Source organism: Entelurus aequoreus, linkage group LG08 (genome assembly GCF_033978785.1).
Source record: "Entelurus aequoreus isolate RoL-2023_Sb linkage group LG08, RoL_Eaeq_v1.1, whole genome shotgun sequence".
In the NCBI taxonomy this organism is placed as follows: Eukaryota; Metazoa; Chordata; class Actinopteri; order Syngnathiformes; family Syngnathidae; genus Entelurus; species Entelurus aequoreus.
Window position 1 is genome coordinate 55,297,152 of NC_084738.1, and position 21,034 is coordinate 55,318,185.

Here is a 21,034-nt window from a genome sequence, read left to right on the forward strand (position 1 = left end):
AAATCAGCTAAGAATAGGCCCTAGTTTACCAGTGACCCTAATGAGGATACGTGGTATAGAAAATGGATGATGGATTTAGTACAGTCCAGTCAGTATTTGTCTTATTTTCTATTATTATGTTGTGGTGATCGATAAAGATATTCACCAATTAGGGGTTCCTTTTTCGGGTTTTAGGTTAAGGGTGATCAATGCTAACAACAATCTCAAATTCACCAAATTTTTGATGGACTTCATTTTCAACTCCTGCCTCATCAATAACACATCTCCACATTAGTGAGACTTTAACGCAAGCTATTTCAAAAGACGTAGCATCGGAGTCAGCGCAGCACTTCAGGCTGACAAGGCTACTACAAACTATCGGCTTATCAGCAGCTGTGCGGCCAAAAAACAGATTAAATCTTTTGATGCACTTCCTCTTTGACATCAATAACACAAATTTGTCTCAAGCGATGTGGAATGCAGACACGCAATGCTAACACGGAATGCTAACATCACAGCTAATGAATGTAGCTGCGACTGTAAAATTGACTCAGATTTTGCAACCTATGCTTGTGGTTTCAGCAAATGGAAGCCCAGTACTGATTTAGAGGAATTACCCAGGATGTGACTAAGTATTTTCACGTTGTGGCTTGCAGGATCAAATGGGCTACCAGGGAGTAAAGTAATCTACAGTAGAAGGCGCTCAAGGCTACTATATTTGGTGAAATGAGGGTAAAGGTGATTATAGGGTGTCATTTAATGGTTAGAAGGCGCTAATTATGTTTAAAAAATATATTTAGAACGTTATGAATTTTTTTCAATGAAAATATTTGATTGATTAATAATCGTACTAGCCAGAAATGTTGTCACCGCGGTCATGTCCGGTTCTAATTAACCGCGACAAACGAGGGATGACTGTAAAAGAAAAAAACATCAACGCTATCAGCTAAAAACCTTACTAGGTCTCCTTTGGCCCCTTTGAGTCCTTGAATTCCTCGAGGTCCAGGGTGTCCCTACAGCAAAAACAATATGTTGAATAAAGCATTTTTCTGGACTTGACAATGAGCTGACAGATCGTGAAGTGACGAGTACAGACTCACAAGAAGTCCAAGAGCTCCAGGTCTTCCTCTTTCACCATCTAAACCCACTTGACCCTGTCACATGACATCACTTTCACTTTAGAGGAATAGTCATCATGCACGACCAATAGGCTTCTTTCAGTTTCCTACACAACGCCCTGTAATCATTGGATGACATCTAGCCACTATTTTTTGCTTCTAAAGGCTATTTCTCTGTGTTATTTCTCCTTGTTTTAGCTTGTTTGCTGACTGTAGAACAAAATTGGCGCAATAAAGCTCTCCATGATGCGGAGGGTGGGTTCTTACTTTGTATCCTGGGTCGCCTGGTTCCCCTCTCTCTCCTCTGTCGCCTGGAGGACCCTGATAGGACAACACATATTGTATTTAAGTGAACCACAATTGATTTCAAATTTAACACAGCAGTCATAAAGAGTTGAGATTGACCTATATAGTTTTTTCAGGGCCGATACCGATATCGATTATTAGTAGTCATTAGGGCTGTGAATCTTTGAGCACCGCACGATTCGATTTGATTCTTGAGGGTAACGATTCAATTCAGAATCGATTCTCGATTCAAAATGACTCTCGATTCAAAATCCATACATTTTAAAAACATTGAGTGCCAGTTCTATGATTAACTACATTCCTGCATAAACAGATGTAATACATTTCTATATTACTTAAAATAAAACTGGTTTTGTTAATGATATTCTACCCAAACATTTAATAAAGTCAAATACTAATAAGGCAATAAGAAAAGTATCCAAGACTTCTCTTTTCTGAAGTATATCTGTACAGCAGATATGGACATTTACATCTACAAGGTGATTTGCCTGAGTAGCTGGACAGGACAACTTAAAAATAAAAAATAAAAAACATTTTAAAAATATTTTTTTCGATTAAGAATCGTTACGAATAAGAATCACGATTCATTTGAAAATCGATTTTACACCCCTAGTAGTCATGCATGCAAATAACCAGGGCCGGTTTTTGCTATGGGTAATGTGGGCAATAGATGCGAGAGTGCATGCACAAAAAAAAAAAAAATTCTAAACAAAATTTGCTAGTTTTCTCAACCAGTGTTTTTCAACCTTTTTTTTTCCATTGAAAAAATCCTGAGGCACACCACCAGCTAAAAATGTTAAAACATGAAACTCAGTAGTCTATATTGACAATATAAAGTCGTTCTCATCAAATACCTGATGCAATTGTTCAATATGACTTCAAATGGCTCAAAGTAGGCAATTAGCTACCTGCTGCCACCTACTGATATGGAAGAGTGTTACATGGTTACTCTGCCGATGTCTAGACAGCACAGACACTCAAAAACAGCACATTTTTGTAGATTATAATTATTGGTTTGCCAAAAATATTTTTTTAGGACAATTAGTTGACATTGAGACAATATTTCAGGGCACTGTGGTTGAAAAACCCTGTTCTAGACTACTGTCGCTCTTTTCTATAAATGGCGGCACATTTTCTCCAAGGTAAGGGCGGCAACTTGGCGGTTTGTCTTTCTAAAACGGAGGCATATTATTCCTCCTTTTCCTAAATTTGCCTCTGATGCTGCACCTCCGCCCATCTCACCCACCAGGCAACACATTTCTGCCTCAGTTTTATATAGAACTCGAGGCAGAAATAAGTGTACCCTCGGGAGGCGGAAAATCGGCAGACCAAAACAGAATCCCAATTTGCCGCCCTGTGTATAAAAACAATGACCGAACTGCAAAAAGGACGGGCAAATTGGCAGCTTAGTGTTCTGTATAAAAACGGCTAGTGACGCCTCAACTTGATGCGAGGAGTGATACAAGTTGTGTGTGTCAAAAGTGGAAAGGGGGACAAAGGTGGGGGATCAACCTGTGACTGCAGAGGTTTGACATGGCGGAGGGAGGAGTGAGGAATAGACTGATCACAGGCCAAGGCCACGCAACACAAACTGCTTCACAATAAATTGTGTTTCATTCCTAAAATGAAAATAGACCCATAATCCTACATGTAATTAATTGGGTTATGTAAAAAATGGGGGAAAAAAGTCTGTGCAGTCATTTACATCAGTGGTCTCCAACTTGTTTTGCACTTGTGCCAGATAAATACAGCAAAAAAACAACTCACTATAACGCTGAATTAGTGGGAGCCTTGGGCTTGTTTCTTTGCAATGAGATGCAGATGGGAATCAGCCTCTGGCTACAATCTGTCACATTTATATTTGATATGTTCATTAATGTGCATTGTATGATATCACAAAGCTATAACAAATATAACAGCTTCCTATGAGGAGTTTTATTGTACATCTATAATAAACAAGCTTATTGGTGTGTCTAGTGGGACAGGCCAAAGTTAAGTCGGAGAAAATGCAGTCCTTTATAAATTATTTAATGCTTCTCTGCGGCCCGGTAGCAAATGCGTCACGGACCGGCACCGGTCCACGGACCGGTGGTTGGGGACCGCTGATCTATGTGACTCCGGTTAATTGACGGGCGAATGGATGGTGTTGGCAAAAGGTCATGAAAAAGTTAATGATGTTGAGTCTTTATCTTCATCATGGATCAAAGAGAAATATAATCTTAGAGAGAAATGTAATTTAAAACATTTGTATGCACGTACAACACTTAAGACCTTCAGTATATCAGTATGTGGAATTAAATTATGGAATGGATTAAGCAAAGCAATCAAACAATGTACTAATATGATCCACTTCAAGAAACTCTTCAAACTTAAAGTGTTTACAAAGTGCAAAGAAGAAGAACCATGATAAACATTCTGAATTTATTTCATTCATCCATTCTTTCACTCTCATAATAATCTTACTTATCTCATCATATGAAATGTAACTTACTTCACTAATTATTATTTATTTATTTATTTTTATTGTGATTACTTATGGAGTATATTGTGAATAAATTGAGAACAGGAAGTGAACAAAAGTTTTAGCAACTGTTATGTAAAAGAAAAGAGGTAGGATTAAATAAGCTCTGCTTCTTCCTACTCCTTTTCGAACATGTTGAAAAGAGAAACTGGAAATTGTGATGTATCATGTTGTATGCTTGCATGTTCGAAATAAACTCAAACTCAACTCAACTCAACTCAAAGTAAAAGACCAAAAACGCCATCAGGTGCCCATTTTAGAAAAAGAAGATGAGAAACGGGCACAAGATAAAGGTATGCAGATTTCTATGAGTGACAGAATAGGCTATTAATTAGCCTCTTGCTAATATGTTGCTATTAGCCACAGAAGATGACTGTATTTGGTTTTTAGTTTAGCTAACCTAGCAACCATAAGAATTTAAGCATCATTGCATGCAACTAAGTTTACCTAAAGGCAAGCTAGTCTAGTTTGTGTTTGCAACACAAGTGCAAATTCACACAGATGTCCTGATTGTGTCTTTTTTTAAATTAAACCAGTGTGTTATCATAACTGGAACTGTTCAGATGTTAATAGGAAGATGCAAAACAAATCTCAAATGTAAAAGCCGAGATAGTTTACTGCAGGTATGTTTTTTTATGCTCCATAAAGTAGTAGGGATATTTAAAGCATTGTTATTGTCATGTCTGTTCATGTTTTTGTTTTGGTCATGCGTCATGTCTGTTCATGTTTTTGTTTTGGCCATGTGTTTGTTTTTTGGACTCTTTTTAGTTCCTGGTTGCACTTCCTTGTTTGGTTTGGTTTCCATGGTCACCCATTAGTTTTCACCTGTCTTGTCACTGACTGAACCACACCCCAAGAAGAGACAGAGACAGACTGTTTGAGTGGATCTCTTTCTTCACCAAGGCAGCCAAAAGCCCAACGAGGTGTCGGCAGGCCACCAGCCTGAGGCACCACCGAGCCATCTATACGAGCACTAATCGAACATGGACTCATACGAAATTCAGTTGTGTGTTCAAAATCAATTGGTAACTACATTCATTGCAAATGCCGGAACAACACCTAGTGAATTATTGAGGCCACAATAATTCACTAGGTGTTGTAAAATATCAAAGTACTATTGCAAAAGCGAACAGTGACCTCAAACATGACCTGTCCTCCGCCTCTGTTCTTGCTGCACTTGACTATCAGCTGCCTTTTCTTTTTCTTGGATGTTTCTGAAACTACTACTACTACTACTACTACTATTACTATTACTATTACTACGACTAACACTGTCCCTGTGAGAGGGACAGAGGGGGGAGGTGAGTTTGGATTGGGTCAAGTTTGAGCGTGTTGAGGGTTTATTTAATCGATATGATCAATCCGGTACAAGGATAAAGGAACGTAATGATTTAGATTGACAATTGCAGTGGTTGGCGGAAGCAACCCCAACCTCAAAGGAGGGTGCCAATTCAGTAATTATATGTTTTGTGAATGATCTAATATCCCGACATGGTTTTCCCAAAAAGATTAGGTCAAACAACGGCACCTATTTTAAGAAAACAGGTTTATCGTCTTCAGTCACAAGATCAGCACTTCTCAGGACCAGCAGCTTCCTAGGAAGGCGGAAAGACCATGAGACCAAAATGGTATGTTTGCAAAATGTAGAATTTGTGTGCCAGTTCCTCTGTGCAGATTTGAGGATGAAAGCAGCCACTCCAGATTCCCTTGCACTCGCTAAGAGGGGCACGGTCAAAGCCGATCCAGGACCAACACCCGATACCTGACTGGAAGGAACCGAGAGGAGAGACAACACCTTGCCATCAATGACGAGAACGACTAAGGTTGCCAGCCAATATGTGTCCGTCGGGGCTCCAGCAGCTGTGGAAGGAGGCCCTGAAGCAAGCCGAGGGCCTGGACCAAAGCCCCACGCCCCATACTCTGCCCCAGCCTTCCACAAAGCCCCCATGACTCCAACTCTACCTGAGTTTTCCCCAAAGCGGCCAGCGCGCACACGCCATTGCACAGTCTGCCCAATGGACTGAACCACACCCCAAGAAGAGACAGAGACAGACTGTTTGAGTGGATCTCTTTCTTCACCAAGGCAGCCAAAAGCCCAACGAGGTGTCGGCAGGCCACCAGCCCGAGGCACCACCGAGCCATCTATACGAGCACTAATCGAACATGGACTCATACGAAATTCAGTTGTGTGTTCAAAATCAATTGGTAACTACATTCATTGCAAATGCCGGAAAAAATATTTTTGCAAATGTCTTACAGTCATAAGTCTATATACATTCATCTATTTATGTTCAATGATGTTCATGATCAAAGTATTTGTTATTCCTTTACTAAATCAAAGGGTAGGCCACTAATTGTGTTCTGTGAGATGGTCTTACTGCAGGCTGGTAACAGCGATCGCTCTGAAGGAGGGTCATAGACGGAATTTTTGCCTCATATAAAAACATTGAGGTTTTTGCCTCTATCTGTGGTAGAGATTTAACTTAGTGGTCTACATCAGAAATTGTTTTGGTCCAGGGTCTTAAGACCCTGGAAGGAGGGTATGTCGTAGAATTTCTGACCTTTTGACCTATATTTCTTGTCTTTTAAGAATGTCCGCTCATTTTCAATTCTCTTCTATTTTGTGCCATTGAATGGACCAGTTGTGGGACAAAGGTGAATATGGAGTTATGCCAACCTGTCTACAGAATGTTTAGAATTTCCAAATATGACTAAGAGATACAAGGTTGTTTTGGAACAGACAAAACCAAAACAAAACAATCATGATGCACTAGATAAAAAACAATGACGCACAAGAGACATATAAAAAATGGCAGAAGACCGGAACTCGACAGTGATTTTGGCTTGTGTGTGTCTTGTTTACTCCGGAGTAACATGTGGTCTGTCTGCACGGCCAACCTGCACTTCTGATAATGGGTAAATAAATTTGTTGTACTAAACTACTTTTGTTGCCTGTTTAAGCTTCGGACAATCCACTACACACGCACCTGTTTCACGTTTCGAGTCACGCACCTGTTTTCACTGATCACGTCACTATTTAAATCTGTCTGTTTCTGTTGTTCGTCCTGGCGTCCTCACACATTCACACTCCTGCCACTCTGATGATCCATGCTGCTCCTTTTCCTGTTTTTTCTCATACCAAGTAAGTTTTGTTTATTAAGACCACAGTTAGTGTTTTTGTTTCTTTGTTCATAGTTTTTGTGCCCACGTGCATGTCTTTTGTTTCTTAGTCAAGTTTGTATTTCCGCCTTTGTGCGCGCCATTTGTTTGCTTCCTTTTTTTTGTAGTCTATTAGTGTTAAAAAATAAATCATGTATTTAAATTCACGCCTTGCCCGCGCCAATTTTCCTTTGCCTTCCGGAGAAGCAAACCCCAAGAATCAAGTCTTGACAGTAGGACGCCAGCAGAAGAGTTTCTCCACAAGAAAATTGGACAATTTTGACGAGGCAGCGTGGGAGGTCCTCCGCACGATGGAGGAAGAGACACTGCGTTATTCCTCCGGGAAGCGCAGAGACCTGATGTGGGGGCCAGATGGAAATCTGGTGCCATTGAGCTCCAGTTGGTCCGAGGACGGCGCTGCGTCACCGCAGTCCCGAAAGCGCCACTCCAGACCAAGGACATCAGGGAAGATGAGCGGACAGCATGCGGCGCTGCCGCAGGCTCCTCCCACTCCGGGCGGAAGCAGGTTGCTGCCAGCTCCGCAGCTCCAAAATGACATCACAGACCAGGATTTTTTTTTTCTGAGTTCTTTTTCTTTTGATCATCCGCCTCCAACCAAAGACACTAAAAACATGATAAGACCAGGACATGTTTTTAGAAATCAGATCCTGTCAAGCCAAGCCACCCAAATTTCATGCGCCGCCCCCCAAGACTCAAGCCACGCCCACGTCACAACATGTTTCTTTTTTTTCACCCACTCAATCCCAGGAAGAAAGACTTTTTGGACAGTTTGGAGGGGAAGATTATGCCCCCCTCTTGACCTCCCTCCACCCACCCCAAAAGACGGTTCCAGACCGCAGGGAGCGCGTCTGGGATCCGCTCCTTGAGGGGGGGGCTAGGGCTGGGGACTGTTCAGGTGGGGTCGTTCTTCGGTCTGCCAAGCCACAGCCTCCAGCTCGGCCACCACCACCTGAATTTCGTCACGCCAAGCCACAGCCACCAGCACGCCCGCCACCACCAGTCTTTCGACCTGCCAAGCCACAGCCTCCAGCTAGGCCACCTCCACCTGCTCCACGCCCTGCTCCAAGGCTATCAACATGCCTAGCAGCTCCACCATGCCAAGCTCCACCACGCCCAGCTCCACGCCAAGCTCCACCACGCCCAGCTCCACGTCAAGCGCCACCAGTCGCAGCTCCACGCCAAGCGCCACCAGTCGCTGCTCCACGCCGCCAAGTGCCGCCAGTCGCAGCTTCACGACGCCAAGTGCCGCCAGTCGCAGCTTCACGACGCCAAGTGCCGCCAGTCGCAGCTCCACGACGCCAAGTGTCGCCAGTCGCAGCTCCACGACGCCAAGTGCCGCCAGTCGCAGCTCCACAACGCCAAGTGCCGCCAGTCGCAGCTCCACGACGCCAAGTGCCGCCAGTCGCAGCTCCACGCCAAGACCAAGCACCCCCAAGCCAAGACCAAGTCCAAGCCCAACCACGCCAAGACCAAGTCCAAGCCCAACCACGCCAAGACCAAGTCCAAGACCAACCACGCCAAGACCAAGTCCAAGTCCAAGACCAACCATGCCAACACCAAGACCAAGTCCAAGACCAACCACGCCAAGTCCAAGTCCAAGACCAACCACGCCAAGTCCAAGACCAAGACCAACCACGCCAAGTCCAAGACCAAGACCAAGACCAACCACGCCAAGACCAAGACCAACCACGCCAAGACCAAGTCCAAGACCAACCACGCCAAGACCAAGACCCTCGCCAAGACCAAGACCCAGACCCTCGCCAAGACCAAGACCCTCCAAGCAGCCAAGACCCTCCAAGCGGCCAAGACCAAGCTTCGCCGCCCGAAGTGCCACACCAAGCTTCACCGCCTGCTTCGCCGCCTGCTTCGTCTGCTGCACCCGCACCTGCGTCATCTGCGGCTTCCACGCCTGCAATGACGACGACGCGCCTGCCTCCTCGTCTGCCACGGTTGTGGCCACTACCTGGTCGTCCGCCACGCCAAGTGCGCCCACCTCTTCATCGGCCACGCATGTGGCCCTTCCCGGGACGCCCACCTCGCCTGCGGCGTTCCACTCGCCGCCGCCACATGACTATGCCTCGGTGGATTCGGGGCCACTTGGCCTGGCGACCCACCGCCATGTCCCCCTCCCGCCCTCCCATGACTCTTGATCCTGTTTTTTGGACATCTGGGATCTGTCCGTAAGGGGGGGGTTCTGTCATGTCTGTTCATGTTTTTGTTTTGGCCATGTGTTTGTTTTTTGGACTCTTTTTAGTTCCTGGTTGCACTTCCTTGTTTGGTTTGGTTTCCATGGTCACCCATTAGTTTTCACCTGTCTTGTCACGCACCTGTTTCACGTTTCGAGTCACGCACCTGTTTTCACTGATCACGTCACTATTTAAATCTGTCTGTTTCTGTTGTTCGTCCTGGCGTCCTCACACATTCACACTCCTGCCACTCTGATGATCCATGCTGCTCCTTTTCCTGTTTTTTCTCATACCAAGTAAGTTTTGTTTATTAAGACCACAGTTAGTGTTTTTGTTTCTTTGTTCATAGTTTTTGTGCCCATGTGCATGTCTTTTGTTTCTTAGTCAAGTTTATATTTCCGCCTTTGTGCGCGCCATTTGTTTGCTTCCTTTTTTTTGTAGTCTATTAGTGTTAAAAAATAAATCATGTATTTAAATTCACGCCTTGCCCGCGCCAATTTTCCTTTGCCTTCCGGAGAAGCAAACCCCAAGAATCAAGTCATGACAGTTATTAGATCCTGTGATGAAGGATTCGTTCAATTTATATTGTTGTTGTTTATATACTGTATTTCATTTATATTTAATCTATTTATATTGTTTTTTTCTCTGTTGTTACCTTTTTTTTAATATAAAATTATATAACAAAAATATGATAAATATTATAATAGAAGATGTTGGTTTAGGGGTTCGCCCGGGCCGTAACTCTAGCCCTGGGATCACCAACGCGGTGCCCGCGGGCACCAGGTATCCCGTAAGGACCAGATGAGTCGCCCGCTGGCCTGTTCTAAAAATAGCTCAAATAGCAGCACTTACCAGTGAGCTGGCATTTACAGAGAAAAAAAGTGCTGCACTTTCCCTCTGTGCAGATGGTGCTGAAAGACGATTCTTCTGCATCTGAGGCTTTTGACAAAGTTGCAGAAAAGTACTCTCAGGTCATAAACAGAGTTGGGCAAGAGTTTGAGAACAGGTTTTGTGACCTGGATCAGTTTGAGCCATGTGTGTCGTTCATTTCTAATCCTTTCATGAACGTGGACATATCATGCATTGCTGAGCATTTAAGTGCAACATTCAGCCTGGATGCTGAACAGGTGGAGATTGAAATTGTAACACTGCAAAATGACCTCCACCTCAAAGCCCACCAGGCTGCACAGAAAAGTACAGTGGTGTATGCACAGCAGCTATGAAGGTTGCAAGCCTGTTTGGTTCAACTTATCTTTGTGAATCAGCCTTTTCTGACATGAACTTCATCAAGAACAAACACAGAACACGCCTCACTGATGCACATCTGCAAGACTCACTCAGAGTTGCAGTGTCAAGTTACACACCAGAGTACAACACACTAGTTAACAGCATGCAATGCCAGGCTTCCCACTAACTGACAAAGAAACAGATAACAGATTTGGTGTCCAGTTCAAAGTGTGACATGATTTATTTAAAAATTTGAGAGTTGACTTTTGTATTTTACATGAGTTATTATTTGTACAAACATGGTGCAAAGTAATTCATGATTTGTTAAAAAATGTTAGTGGCTAGCTAGTTAAAATGGGATATTGTAATTTCACAAGACTGTCTTAGAAGTGATCATTTGAAAATGTTCAATTTGAAAAATGTGCACTTAGAGAAAATATAAAAATAAAGTGTTGCATATTGATATTTATCTGTTTCTATATATATTTATTGTGAGAAATCATTAAGATGATGGTTTTTTAGGAACCGTCGGACCAGCAGCGACACAACGTTTTACGCGGCGCTTATGTTGTGGTTAATTTAGCCCCAAGAAACATCAGGGGATTTCACAAACACCTTTATTATGTGTGTCTAAGAGGAGCATCAACATTTGCAATTCTAAATATGGGAAAGCTCCTGGAAAATTGGTCAAAATATGGGATTTCTCTACATCACAATAACATCTATTGTGCCCAATTTTATAACATTTTATAACAGTCAATGGAATTAATACTTCTCGTAAGGAAACCCTGAAATATTGTGAACATTTAGATAAAATAAATTCTGGGCTCCTTTAAGTAGTTTAGAGTTGAGACATTTTTCAAGCTGGCTGACATAATTTCTTCCTGGATATTATAAAAAGTATGAGAATGTGTGAGCTGCTGCCTGCTCTTCTTTACTTATATAATAAGTCTCATATTTGTCAAGATGTTTACACAAAGTTTGGATTTTTGCCAGAGATATATTTTCTGTCATCCTTATTTCCATCCATCTCTGTCGCGTTATTTGATTGAATTACGGAACACAAAACTTTGTGCGCTCCTTTAATGAGCCCACTTTACAAGTGTTGCAGACGGAGGTTTGTTGAGCAAGGCCATAGCTGTAGTAGTGAAAAAAAAACTGAAACAGGACCAGTAAGACAGCAGTAAAGGACAAAAACTGGATTTCCTAGCAAAAATTAAAATTTTTGACTGGTAAGCAGAGGAGATGTACTGCAGGCGACCAGCACTGCAAGGAGGAAAGAAAAGGGCAACATGGCGGCAGACTGCGGTAGATTTCTCACAAAAAGTCAAATAAATGCCCTATCAGATATCAAAACATATTTGGGGGAAATTATTGACAATGAGTGTATTTTTTATTGTTAAATGAATTAAATAAATAGAAAATTGTGCTCCAGCAAAACCAGATTGTTTCTCATGAAGGGCAGCGGGTTGGTTCTTGAGCAGTGGTTATTATTAATCTATTTCACCAATTATTTATCTTTTAATACTAAATATGGGTATCATATGTGGAATATATTGTATCTGCTGATGTAGTTATGTTGTAGATGGTAAAAAAACAAACAAACACAAAAATGGCTAATACCGATAAAAAAAGGCAGATACGATATCAGCAAAATGCCATATATTGGCTGCAAGCATTGGCGCCAATATTCGGCCTGGCTGATAATCGGTCAATCTCTAAAAAGGAGGGAGGAAAAGTAAGTCACGTTTGACTTACTATGTCACCGAGAGGACCAGGAGGACCCTCAATTTTCCCATCATCGCCCTGTTCGCCCTGTATGTGGAGAAACGTGGAAGTAGACAAAGGACATTTAGTATTTCCAGTATGTTACGAAATACAATAACATGACCAGATTAGCTATCTTTTATTTTAGCATGCAAAGCTAATAAAGACTCCAAAAACAACAACAAGGTACACCAAGCAAACAAGAGATGAATGAAAAGAAGAAAAGAAGTTATCCACATAAAGTAAACGGGGTGTACCTTTTCACCTTTTGGTCCTGGACGCCCCATTGGGCCCGACCGTCCCTGATGGCCCTGAAAAGACAGAACTTCTTACAGCCTTTTGTGTCTTTGCATTCACCAATCGGCGAACAGAAATACATTTTTAAGGGATTTTTATTCTAAAAGGACTGTCTTGTACCTCATAACCTGAAATGCCTGGTTCTCCCTGCTGACCCATTCTTCCTGGAGCTCCCTAAAGACGAGGAAAAGTTATTTTTCAATAGGGATGGCTATTGTGTACATTTTAATTTTAATTGATACTGGTGCCAGAACGGTACTTTTAAAAAAAGTAATTTAAAAATTGCAAACATTCCAATTTTGCTTAAAAACAATGCCTTTCTTATTTTTGCAGAATTTTGTGAGATGCAAGATGAACAGAATAGTAATTTAAAAGTTTCAATAACACAAATAAAATGATATATATATGTACGCACGCGTACACCGACTCGCACTCGCAATCACACACACACACATTTTTATACATATATATATATAATATATATATATATATATATATATATATATATATATATATATATATATATATATATATATATATATATACACACACATACATACTTATACTTATATATACATGCATACTTATATATATACATACATATATATACATACATATACTGTATATACATACTTATATATATATACATACATATATATATACATATATATATATAAACATACATATATATATATACATACATATATATAAACATACATATATATATATATATACATATATAAACATACATATATATGTATGTATATATATTTATATATATATACATATACACACACACATATATATATATATATATATATATATATATATATATATATATATATATATATATATATATATATATATATATATATATATATATATATATATATATATATATATATATATATATATATGTAAAAACACAAACATAGCTGACTTGTTTAAAGCACCAGTAGAGTAAAAAACAAGTTGCCTCTATATTGAAGCTATTATCATAAATATCTGATGTATGACACCAAAAGACTTCCAAAGTTTGCGAATAAATAAATATGATCAAATTAGTATCAATCTCATGGAGATTCCAGAAGCCATTTTGGGACTTAATGAGGAAGCCAGTCACATGATCTGTGACGTAGGGTTAGGTACCACATATCCCTTCCCCATCAACAACAATGCTAATCAAGCAGACTCTCTGAGACCCAACAACGATTACTTTGGAAAAATTATGATCCATGATATATATTTTTGAGCCCGAAAACAGAGAGGATGAGCAATTAGTTTAAGAAGCTGAGTGCTAAACGGAATTTGTGGCATTTTGTGATGTTTAGACGGTATTTTTACATACTTTGCGTATTGTAAATACAATTGGATATGGTTTAATGGATACAATAAAACAATTAACATATAAAGTCAACTTGTTTTCCCACTCTGCTGATATTTCAGGACTTAAAAAGCAGGTTTTGTTAAAATACTTCCATGCTGTGAGATGTTACATTATGTTGGTGGTGTCCAACCTCTTGTACTAATAAAAATGGTAATGAATTTTCCCCCCATCTTTATTCACACCAATTACATACAACACCAATAAGGAATATCGATATTGGTATCAGTGTTGATAAAATCCTAACGATATACATCCCTACTCTTCAGTCACGTTCTCTAATCCCAAAGACACTGCCCGAAAGGTGTATCATTAGGCTGTTTGTAATCTACTTTACCACATGTCCGATGGTTCCTCTGGAGCCCTTTGGACCGATGGTACCTTGTGGTCCTGTCTTGCCCACCGACCCGGTCTCCCCGAGGTGACCTTGGTGGCCTTTGGCACCCTAAACATTCCACAAGGAATACGTTCAAAACTTCATTGCTAGTGTTTTATATGAAGCAGGTGAACTACTGTAGATGATGAAGATTAAGAACCTTTGGTCCTAGTTTGCCTTGTTCACCAATTTTGCCAGATTTCCCTTCTTGGCCCTGAAGTAAACGAAGCAAAGTTTAAAGTAATACATTGTGAATTATGTAAGTGTGTTTGTGTGCAGATGAGCAGAGTATCTTACTCTGACACCAGGGATTCCAGGACTTCCGGCAGGACCCTCCTTTCCCTTTAAACCAGTTTCGCCTTTTTCACCTTGGTCGGCCTCTTGACCCATGTCACCCTTATCCCCCTGGCATTGACACGGTGACACTAGTTAGCACCAAAAGTAGGGCTGTAAAACACTGTGTTAGAATATGGGTTCACCTTGGCTCCATCTGGACCAGCAGCACCAGCCTCTCCCTCCAAACCCGGTTCACCCTGTTGCAACATATTCAAAGTTAATTTCCACTTAGTACAGGGGTGTCAAACTTGTTTTTATTGAGAGCCACATTGCAATTATGCATACTTGCCAACCTTGAGACCTCCAATATCGGGAGGTGGGGTGGCTTGGTCTGGGGTGGTGGGTGGGATGGCGGGTGGGGGGGGGGGGGGGTGGGGGGGGGGGGGGGGGGGGGGGGGGGGGGGGGGCGTGGTTATTTACAGCTAGAATTCACCAACTCGAGTATTTCATATATATTTCATATATATATATATATATGTATGAAATACTTGACTTTCAGTGACTAGCTATATATATATATATATATATATATATATATATATATATATATATATATATATATATATATATATATATATATATATATATATATATATATATATATATATATATATATATATATATATATATATATATATATATATATATATATATATATATTTTATTTACATATAAATAAAATAAATACTTGAATTTCAGTGTTCCGGTGGCTATCCATTAGATGGCAGTATTGTCCTGTTTAACTTCTCCGTTCATGATGAGTATATCATTTCGGCCACCGTGTTCAATGGAGAAGTCTGTTCTACAAATTCTTGTTTCCATTCGTTTTGGAACTTTCAAGCGTATTTCTTCATCTTGCTCGTCGACGGCGTCGCCATGTCTGTAATTTCCTCATTCTTCTGCTTCGTCTCCTTGTTGTGTGCGCAGTTGTGCACTCTACTCTCTAAAAGCCCTAGATGTTATGACGTCATTGGGCAGGCAAGCTGTTTATATTGTGGGAAAGCGGACGTGAGAACAGGCTGTCCCCACTCAGTCTCAGGTCCGCATTGAGCTGGAGGGGGCATGGCCTCCAGCTCCGGCTGAATACCGGGAGTTTGTCGGGAGAAAATCTCTGCCGGGAGGTTGTCGGGAGAGGCGCTGAATACCGGGATTCTCCCGTTAAAAACGGGAGGGTGGGCAAGTATGCAATTATGACTGCCCTCAGAGGGCTGCTTGTAACAGTCAATATATAAGAATATAAACATAAAATAACCTTGTTACACAATTTGTATAGGCAACTGATTTTGTTTATTATATATTTTATGAGCAGATTGATGAATAACTTGCTATAAAAACCTTAGTATGGGTGACAAGCAAGTATTTATGCTGTTTAAAAAATGCTGTAAGCATCTTTTTGCATGATACGATTATATTAATGTGTAGAACATATGCCATTGCATGTAGTCAATTTTTCTGTCAAAATTTTAAAAAACAAATACATTTAGCCAGAAAGTGCTTTATTATCTACAGACTCTTGCAGACCACCTGTGCCATCTTAAATGATGTGGCGGGCCACATTAAACTGATGTTGTGGGCCAAAATAAATGATGTGGCGTGCCAAAATAAATTACCTGTTTGGCCAATTCAAATAATGTGGCGGGCCACATTAAACTGATGTTGTGGGCCAAAATAAATTATGTGGCGTGCCAAAATAAATGACCTGTTTGGCCAATATAAATGAGTGGCGGGCCACTTTAACTGATGTTGTGGGCCACTTTAACTGATGTTGTGGGCCAAATAAATTATGTGGCGGGCCAAATTAAATAATCTGGCAGGACACATTAAACAATCTAGCGAGACACTTTATAATGATGTGGCGGGCCAAATTAAATGACCTGTTTGGCCATTTTAAAATGATGTGGCTGGTCAAATTAAATTACCTGTTTGCCCACTTTAAATGAAGTGGCTAGCCAAATTAATTGATGTTGTGGGCCAAAATAAATGATGTGGCGTGCCAAATTAAATAATATGGCGGGTCACATTAAATTATCTAGCGGGCCACTTTACAATGACGTGGTGGGCCAAATTAAATGATGCGGCGTACCAAATTAAATTAACTGGCGGGCCACATTAAAATGATGTTGTGGGCCAAAATAAATGATGTGGCGGGCAAAATCAAATCACTGGCTGGTCACATTAAATGATCTAGCAGGCCTCTTTAAAATTATGTGGTGGGCCAAATTAAATTATGTGGCGGGGTAAATTAAATATTCTGACAGGTCACATTAAACGATCTAGCGGACCACTTTAAAATAATGTGGCGGGTTAAATTAAATGACCTGTTTGGCCACATTAAATGATGTGTCAGGAAAATTTTAACTGATGTTGTGGCATGCCAAATTAAATAATCCGGCGGGTCACGTTAAATGATCTAGCGGGCCACTTTAAAATGATGTGGCGGGCCAAATTAAATGACCTGTTCGGCAACATTACACAATGTGGCAGGAAAAATTAAACTGATGTTGTGGCGTGCCAAATTAAATAATCCAGCGGGTCACATTAAATGATCTAGCGGGCCACTTTAAAATGATGTGGCGGGCCAAATTAAATGACCTGTTCGGCAACATTACATGATGTGGCGGGCCAGATTAATTGAAACAGGGTCCACATTAAATAATGCGGCGGGCCACAATAAATGACTTGGAGGGGGAGATCTGGCCCCCGGGCCTTGAATTTGACACCCAGTAGGTCAAACGCTTGGTTGCTGACAAACATACCCGCGGCCCAATGAGTCCCTGCTCCCCGATGTTCCCAGCAGGTCCGATAGCTCCCTGTCGCACATGACACACACCTGCGTCAGTCCAAAACAAGCGGAAAATTCAAAAAGTAATGTCCGATAAAAGACGCGATGCACAGCGTCACCTTCTCCCCTGGCTCGCCAGGCAGTCCTGGCTCCCCAAGGTTCCCTGGAGGACCCTGATAGAAGCAAAGAGGATGATAATTAGGACATTGTTGGGTTTTTATTCGTACGTTAAATGTTGCAAAATATATCTCTCACCTTCTGACCAATTTCTCCTAAGAGACCAATAGTGCCCGGTGGTCCAGGAGGTCCCTATGGATGACAAGGGAAATATTATATTGATAAATCACTCTAATTAGCGTCCAATTCTTTTAAAAAGACACATAATAAATCTTTGGCACATGTTGCTTGTAGATCAAACTGTGTAATGAGTAACCATGTCACCAAACTTTCACTTATCAAATCTATTGTCAGGATCCCACATGACAGTTTTGACAAGGTTGGTTATTTTTCTGCGTTTTGTATCATTTCCTGTCCTGGTGTTCCTTTTGGACTCTGTGTTTTGCTGCACATTCACTTTCTACTTCGATTCCTGCCAGCGCACCTGTTTTCTATTTCTAATCAAGTCTATTTTAGGTTCACTTGTTGCTCCTTGCCAGCGCTGGATTATTGCCTTTAGTCTGTGTGCACGAGTTACTGTGTTTTTGTTTCTGCCATTTTTAGCTCTCTCCATAAAGAATACAATTCTTTGACCTGCACAGCGCACTTCTGTCTCTGCATCCTGGAGTCACGCCATCAGCCGACATGCGTCACCCTCATACATACAATAACGCCTAGTTGCAGCTCACATTAACATTCATTTTCTCTGCTTTAGATTAAAGTTAAAGTTAAAGTTCCACTGATAGTCACACACACACTGTGGTGAAATTACTCTCTGAATTTGACCAATCCCCTTGTTCCCCTGGGAGGTGAGGGGAGCAGTGAGCAGCAGCGGTGGCTGTGCTCGGGAATCATTTTGGTGATTTAACCCCCAATTCCAACCTTTGATGCTGAGTGCCAAGCAGGGAGGTAATGGGTCCCATTTTTATAGTCTTTGGTATGACTCGGCCGGGGTTTAAACTCACGACCTACCGATCTCAGGGCAGACACTCTAACCACAACGCCACTGTAATCACTCTCTTTAATGTGTTTTTGTTGCTATCTGTAGGAGAATAAATCCATCACAGGGCAAGTCAATTCACTCAACATTTTCCAGTATGAAGATGTTTCGACAAGGCGTGATGTTGCAAAACTCAATGTTTGGTTAGTGCAATACTTTATACTGTATGCCTGCACTGTATTCGTCCTTTCATGGATGACTACATTGGAGTTTTTTAGCGTCTTTGAAATTATTTTGTTTATTTTTATGTCTGGAGTTTAGCTATGTTTTAAATCTTTTCTTGAATGTGTGTTTTTACTGCACTGCACTTAGACTGCGTGACACTTTTAATCTCTTTGTACACGTTGGCTGTTGCAATGACAATAAAACATCTATCTATACATCTATGTGTAAATCTCAAATGAATATGTGTTTAATAACTGTGAGAGCAGCGTTTCTTAACTATTGTTAGGACGCAAGCCCAAAAATATCCGTTTCTCAACTTTGGTCCGTAGCGGTGCTCAGTTGTAATACACTTTTCCACCACTTGTGGCAGTAATGACAATCTCTAACAAACAGAAGAAGTCTGGAGCTAAAGTCATTGAGAAGATTTTTAAGCGCAAAAATAATGACTAAAGTAGTGAAGCTGTATTTTAATTTGCACTTTAATGTTATTGATAGTTTAGTTAAGAAACATATTCATTATTAATTTATTTTATTTATTTTAAGACAACATAATTGTATGTAATTTTATTTTTCGTCATATGTACTAACCAAATATACTACATTAAAAGGGACCTTTTAATGCAGTTTATTTGGTTAGTATGTTTTTTTCCTAATCAGGCTGACCTTGGCCTGAGTATAAGATTAGAGAGATTAGATTAAATAGTACTTTGTTGATCCCAGAGGGGAAATACAATTTTCAGCACAATCCCATTCAAGATCCGACAAAACATTACAGGGAGAGAGAAAAAGGATCGCTGACGGGTCAGCCAGACAGTCCAGCGCCCCTTTCAAAAAAAGGAGAGAAACAGGTATACGTAGGGGAAATAAGGAGTGGCAGAGGCGTGGGAGTGGGGTGTGGGGGGTGGATTGTTTGTGTGTGTGCATATGCCCAAAAATGTTAAATAAATGGTTTCATATCATTTGACAAGGTTGTAAACCAGACCTGGGCATTCTGCGGCCCACGGGCCACATCCGGCCCTTTGTGCGTCCCTGTCCGGCCCGCGTGAGGCCAATCATAAATTACAAAATACATTTGAAAAAGTATCTATGTCGAGTGTGCAATACAACGGTGCTGCTTTTGTTTTGAAAAGCGTTATTTGTATTACTTCCGTGTGGACGTATGCGCGTGCGTGATTGTGAATGAATGTGAACAGCTGCAATCACAAATTACAAAATAAAGTTGAAAAAACATCTATGTCGTGCGCGCAATACAACTGTGCTGCTTTTATTTTGAAAAGTGTTATTTATGGGTGTATGTCCGCATGTGAGTGAAGGTGCACAGCGACAAGTGATGCACGGTTTACACCCGAGACGCTAAAAAGACAAAAGTTGATGACGAATGCTGTGTTTTCAACAAGACATGGACTGCCAAGCAACGTTCCCTCTAAGGTGCGCGCCTGCGCAATTGCGCACTGCTCAAGCGTCCTCTGCGCACAGCAAATATATGCCGCGCACCAAATCAAACCCATCTGAATTCTAAACATAATAAACAAATGTATTCTGTGTAATTTTGCAATGCAACTCTGAGTGACAGTGACAACAAGCGGCCCTAACGGTGTTCGTCAACACCGTTCAATTGAACACCGTTCAATTATTGTAACGTCTATCGAGATGCTTCGAGGACAGGAATTATATCGATCACTTTATTGAGCAAAACTGTTTATATTCGGCCATAACCACACCAAAAACATGAGTAAAACACTTCTATCTCGAAAAACTAGTCATTTTCTGCCGTACAAACCAGGCCAAAACCAACTTGTCATTTGTCACCAACACGCATACCACTAAACCACTGGTGCGTTTATGGCCACACAAAAAGTCGGACAACTCAAACACCACACAAAGTTACACTATGATTCCTCAGTCATATGTGTGTTTATTCTACTGTCATTTATTATTAATGTAAATTTATTTATATTAATCATGGAATGCTGTTACTAGAGAAAGTTACAGTAATGCACACTTCATCCTATGCTTACATTTCATTGTGCAACATGTGGATGTTTAAGGGGAACTAAATGTGATCTCTGAAAGGGGTACAAATGATTTCCAAAGCAGTGCTTTTGGTATAAAGTTAAGTTAGGTTAAATGAAAGTATTATTATCATTATTAATTATTATTATTATTATTATTTATCTTACGGTGTATATCAAAAATAATATTGAGCCAAATTTAATTGAAATATTGTCGATGTGGCCCTCCAGCAGTGCTCGGG

At 40.8% G+C, this 21,034-nt stretch overlaps 1 protein-coding gene across 2 annotated transcripts in view; it reads right to left on the reverse strand.

Annotated features, from left to right (window-relative positions):
• The window catches only part of LOC133656056 (collagen alpha-1(XXVII) chain A-like), a 131,688-nt gene that overhangs the window by 24,284 nt on the left and 86,370 nt on the right, over nt 1-21,034 (reverse strand). For both annotated transcript variants that reach the window (XM_062056844.1, XM_062056843.1), the window contains 13 exons: nt 17,715-17,768; nt 17,579-17,632; nt 17,434-17,487; nt 14,821-14,874; nt 14,639-14,746; nt 14,502-14,555; nt 14,303-14,410; nt 12,702-12,755; nt 12,542-12,595; nt 12,276-12,332; nt 1,365-1,418; nt 1,080-1,133; nt 939-992 (listed from right to left, as the gene is read on the reverse strand). In XM_062056844.1, the coding sequence (XP_061912828.1) occupies nt 939-992; nt 1,080-1,133; nt 1,365-1,418; nt 12,276-12,332; nt 12,542-12,595; nt 12,702-12,755; nt 14,303-14,410; nt 14,502-14,555; nt 14,639-14,746; nt 14,821-14,874; nt 17,434-17,487; nt 17,579-17,632; nt 17,715-17,768 (813 nt within the window). The remainder of the gene's footprint in view (nt 1-938; nt 993-1,079; nt 1,134-1,364; nt 1,419-12,275; nt 12,333-12,541; nt 12,596-12,701; nt 12,756-14,302; nt 14,411-14,501; nt 14,556-14,638; nt 14,747-14,820; nt 14,875-17,433; nt 17,488-17,578; nt 17,633-17,714; nt 17,769-21,034) is intronic.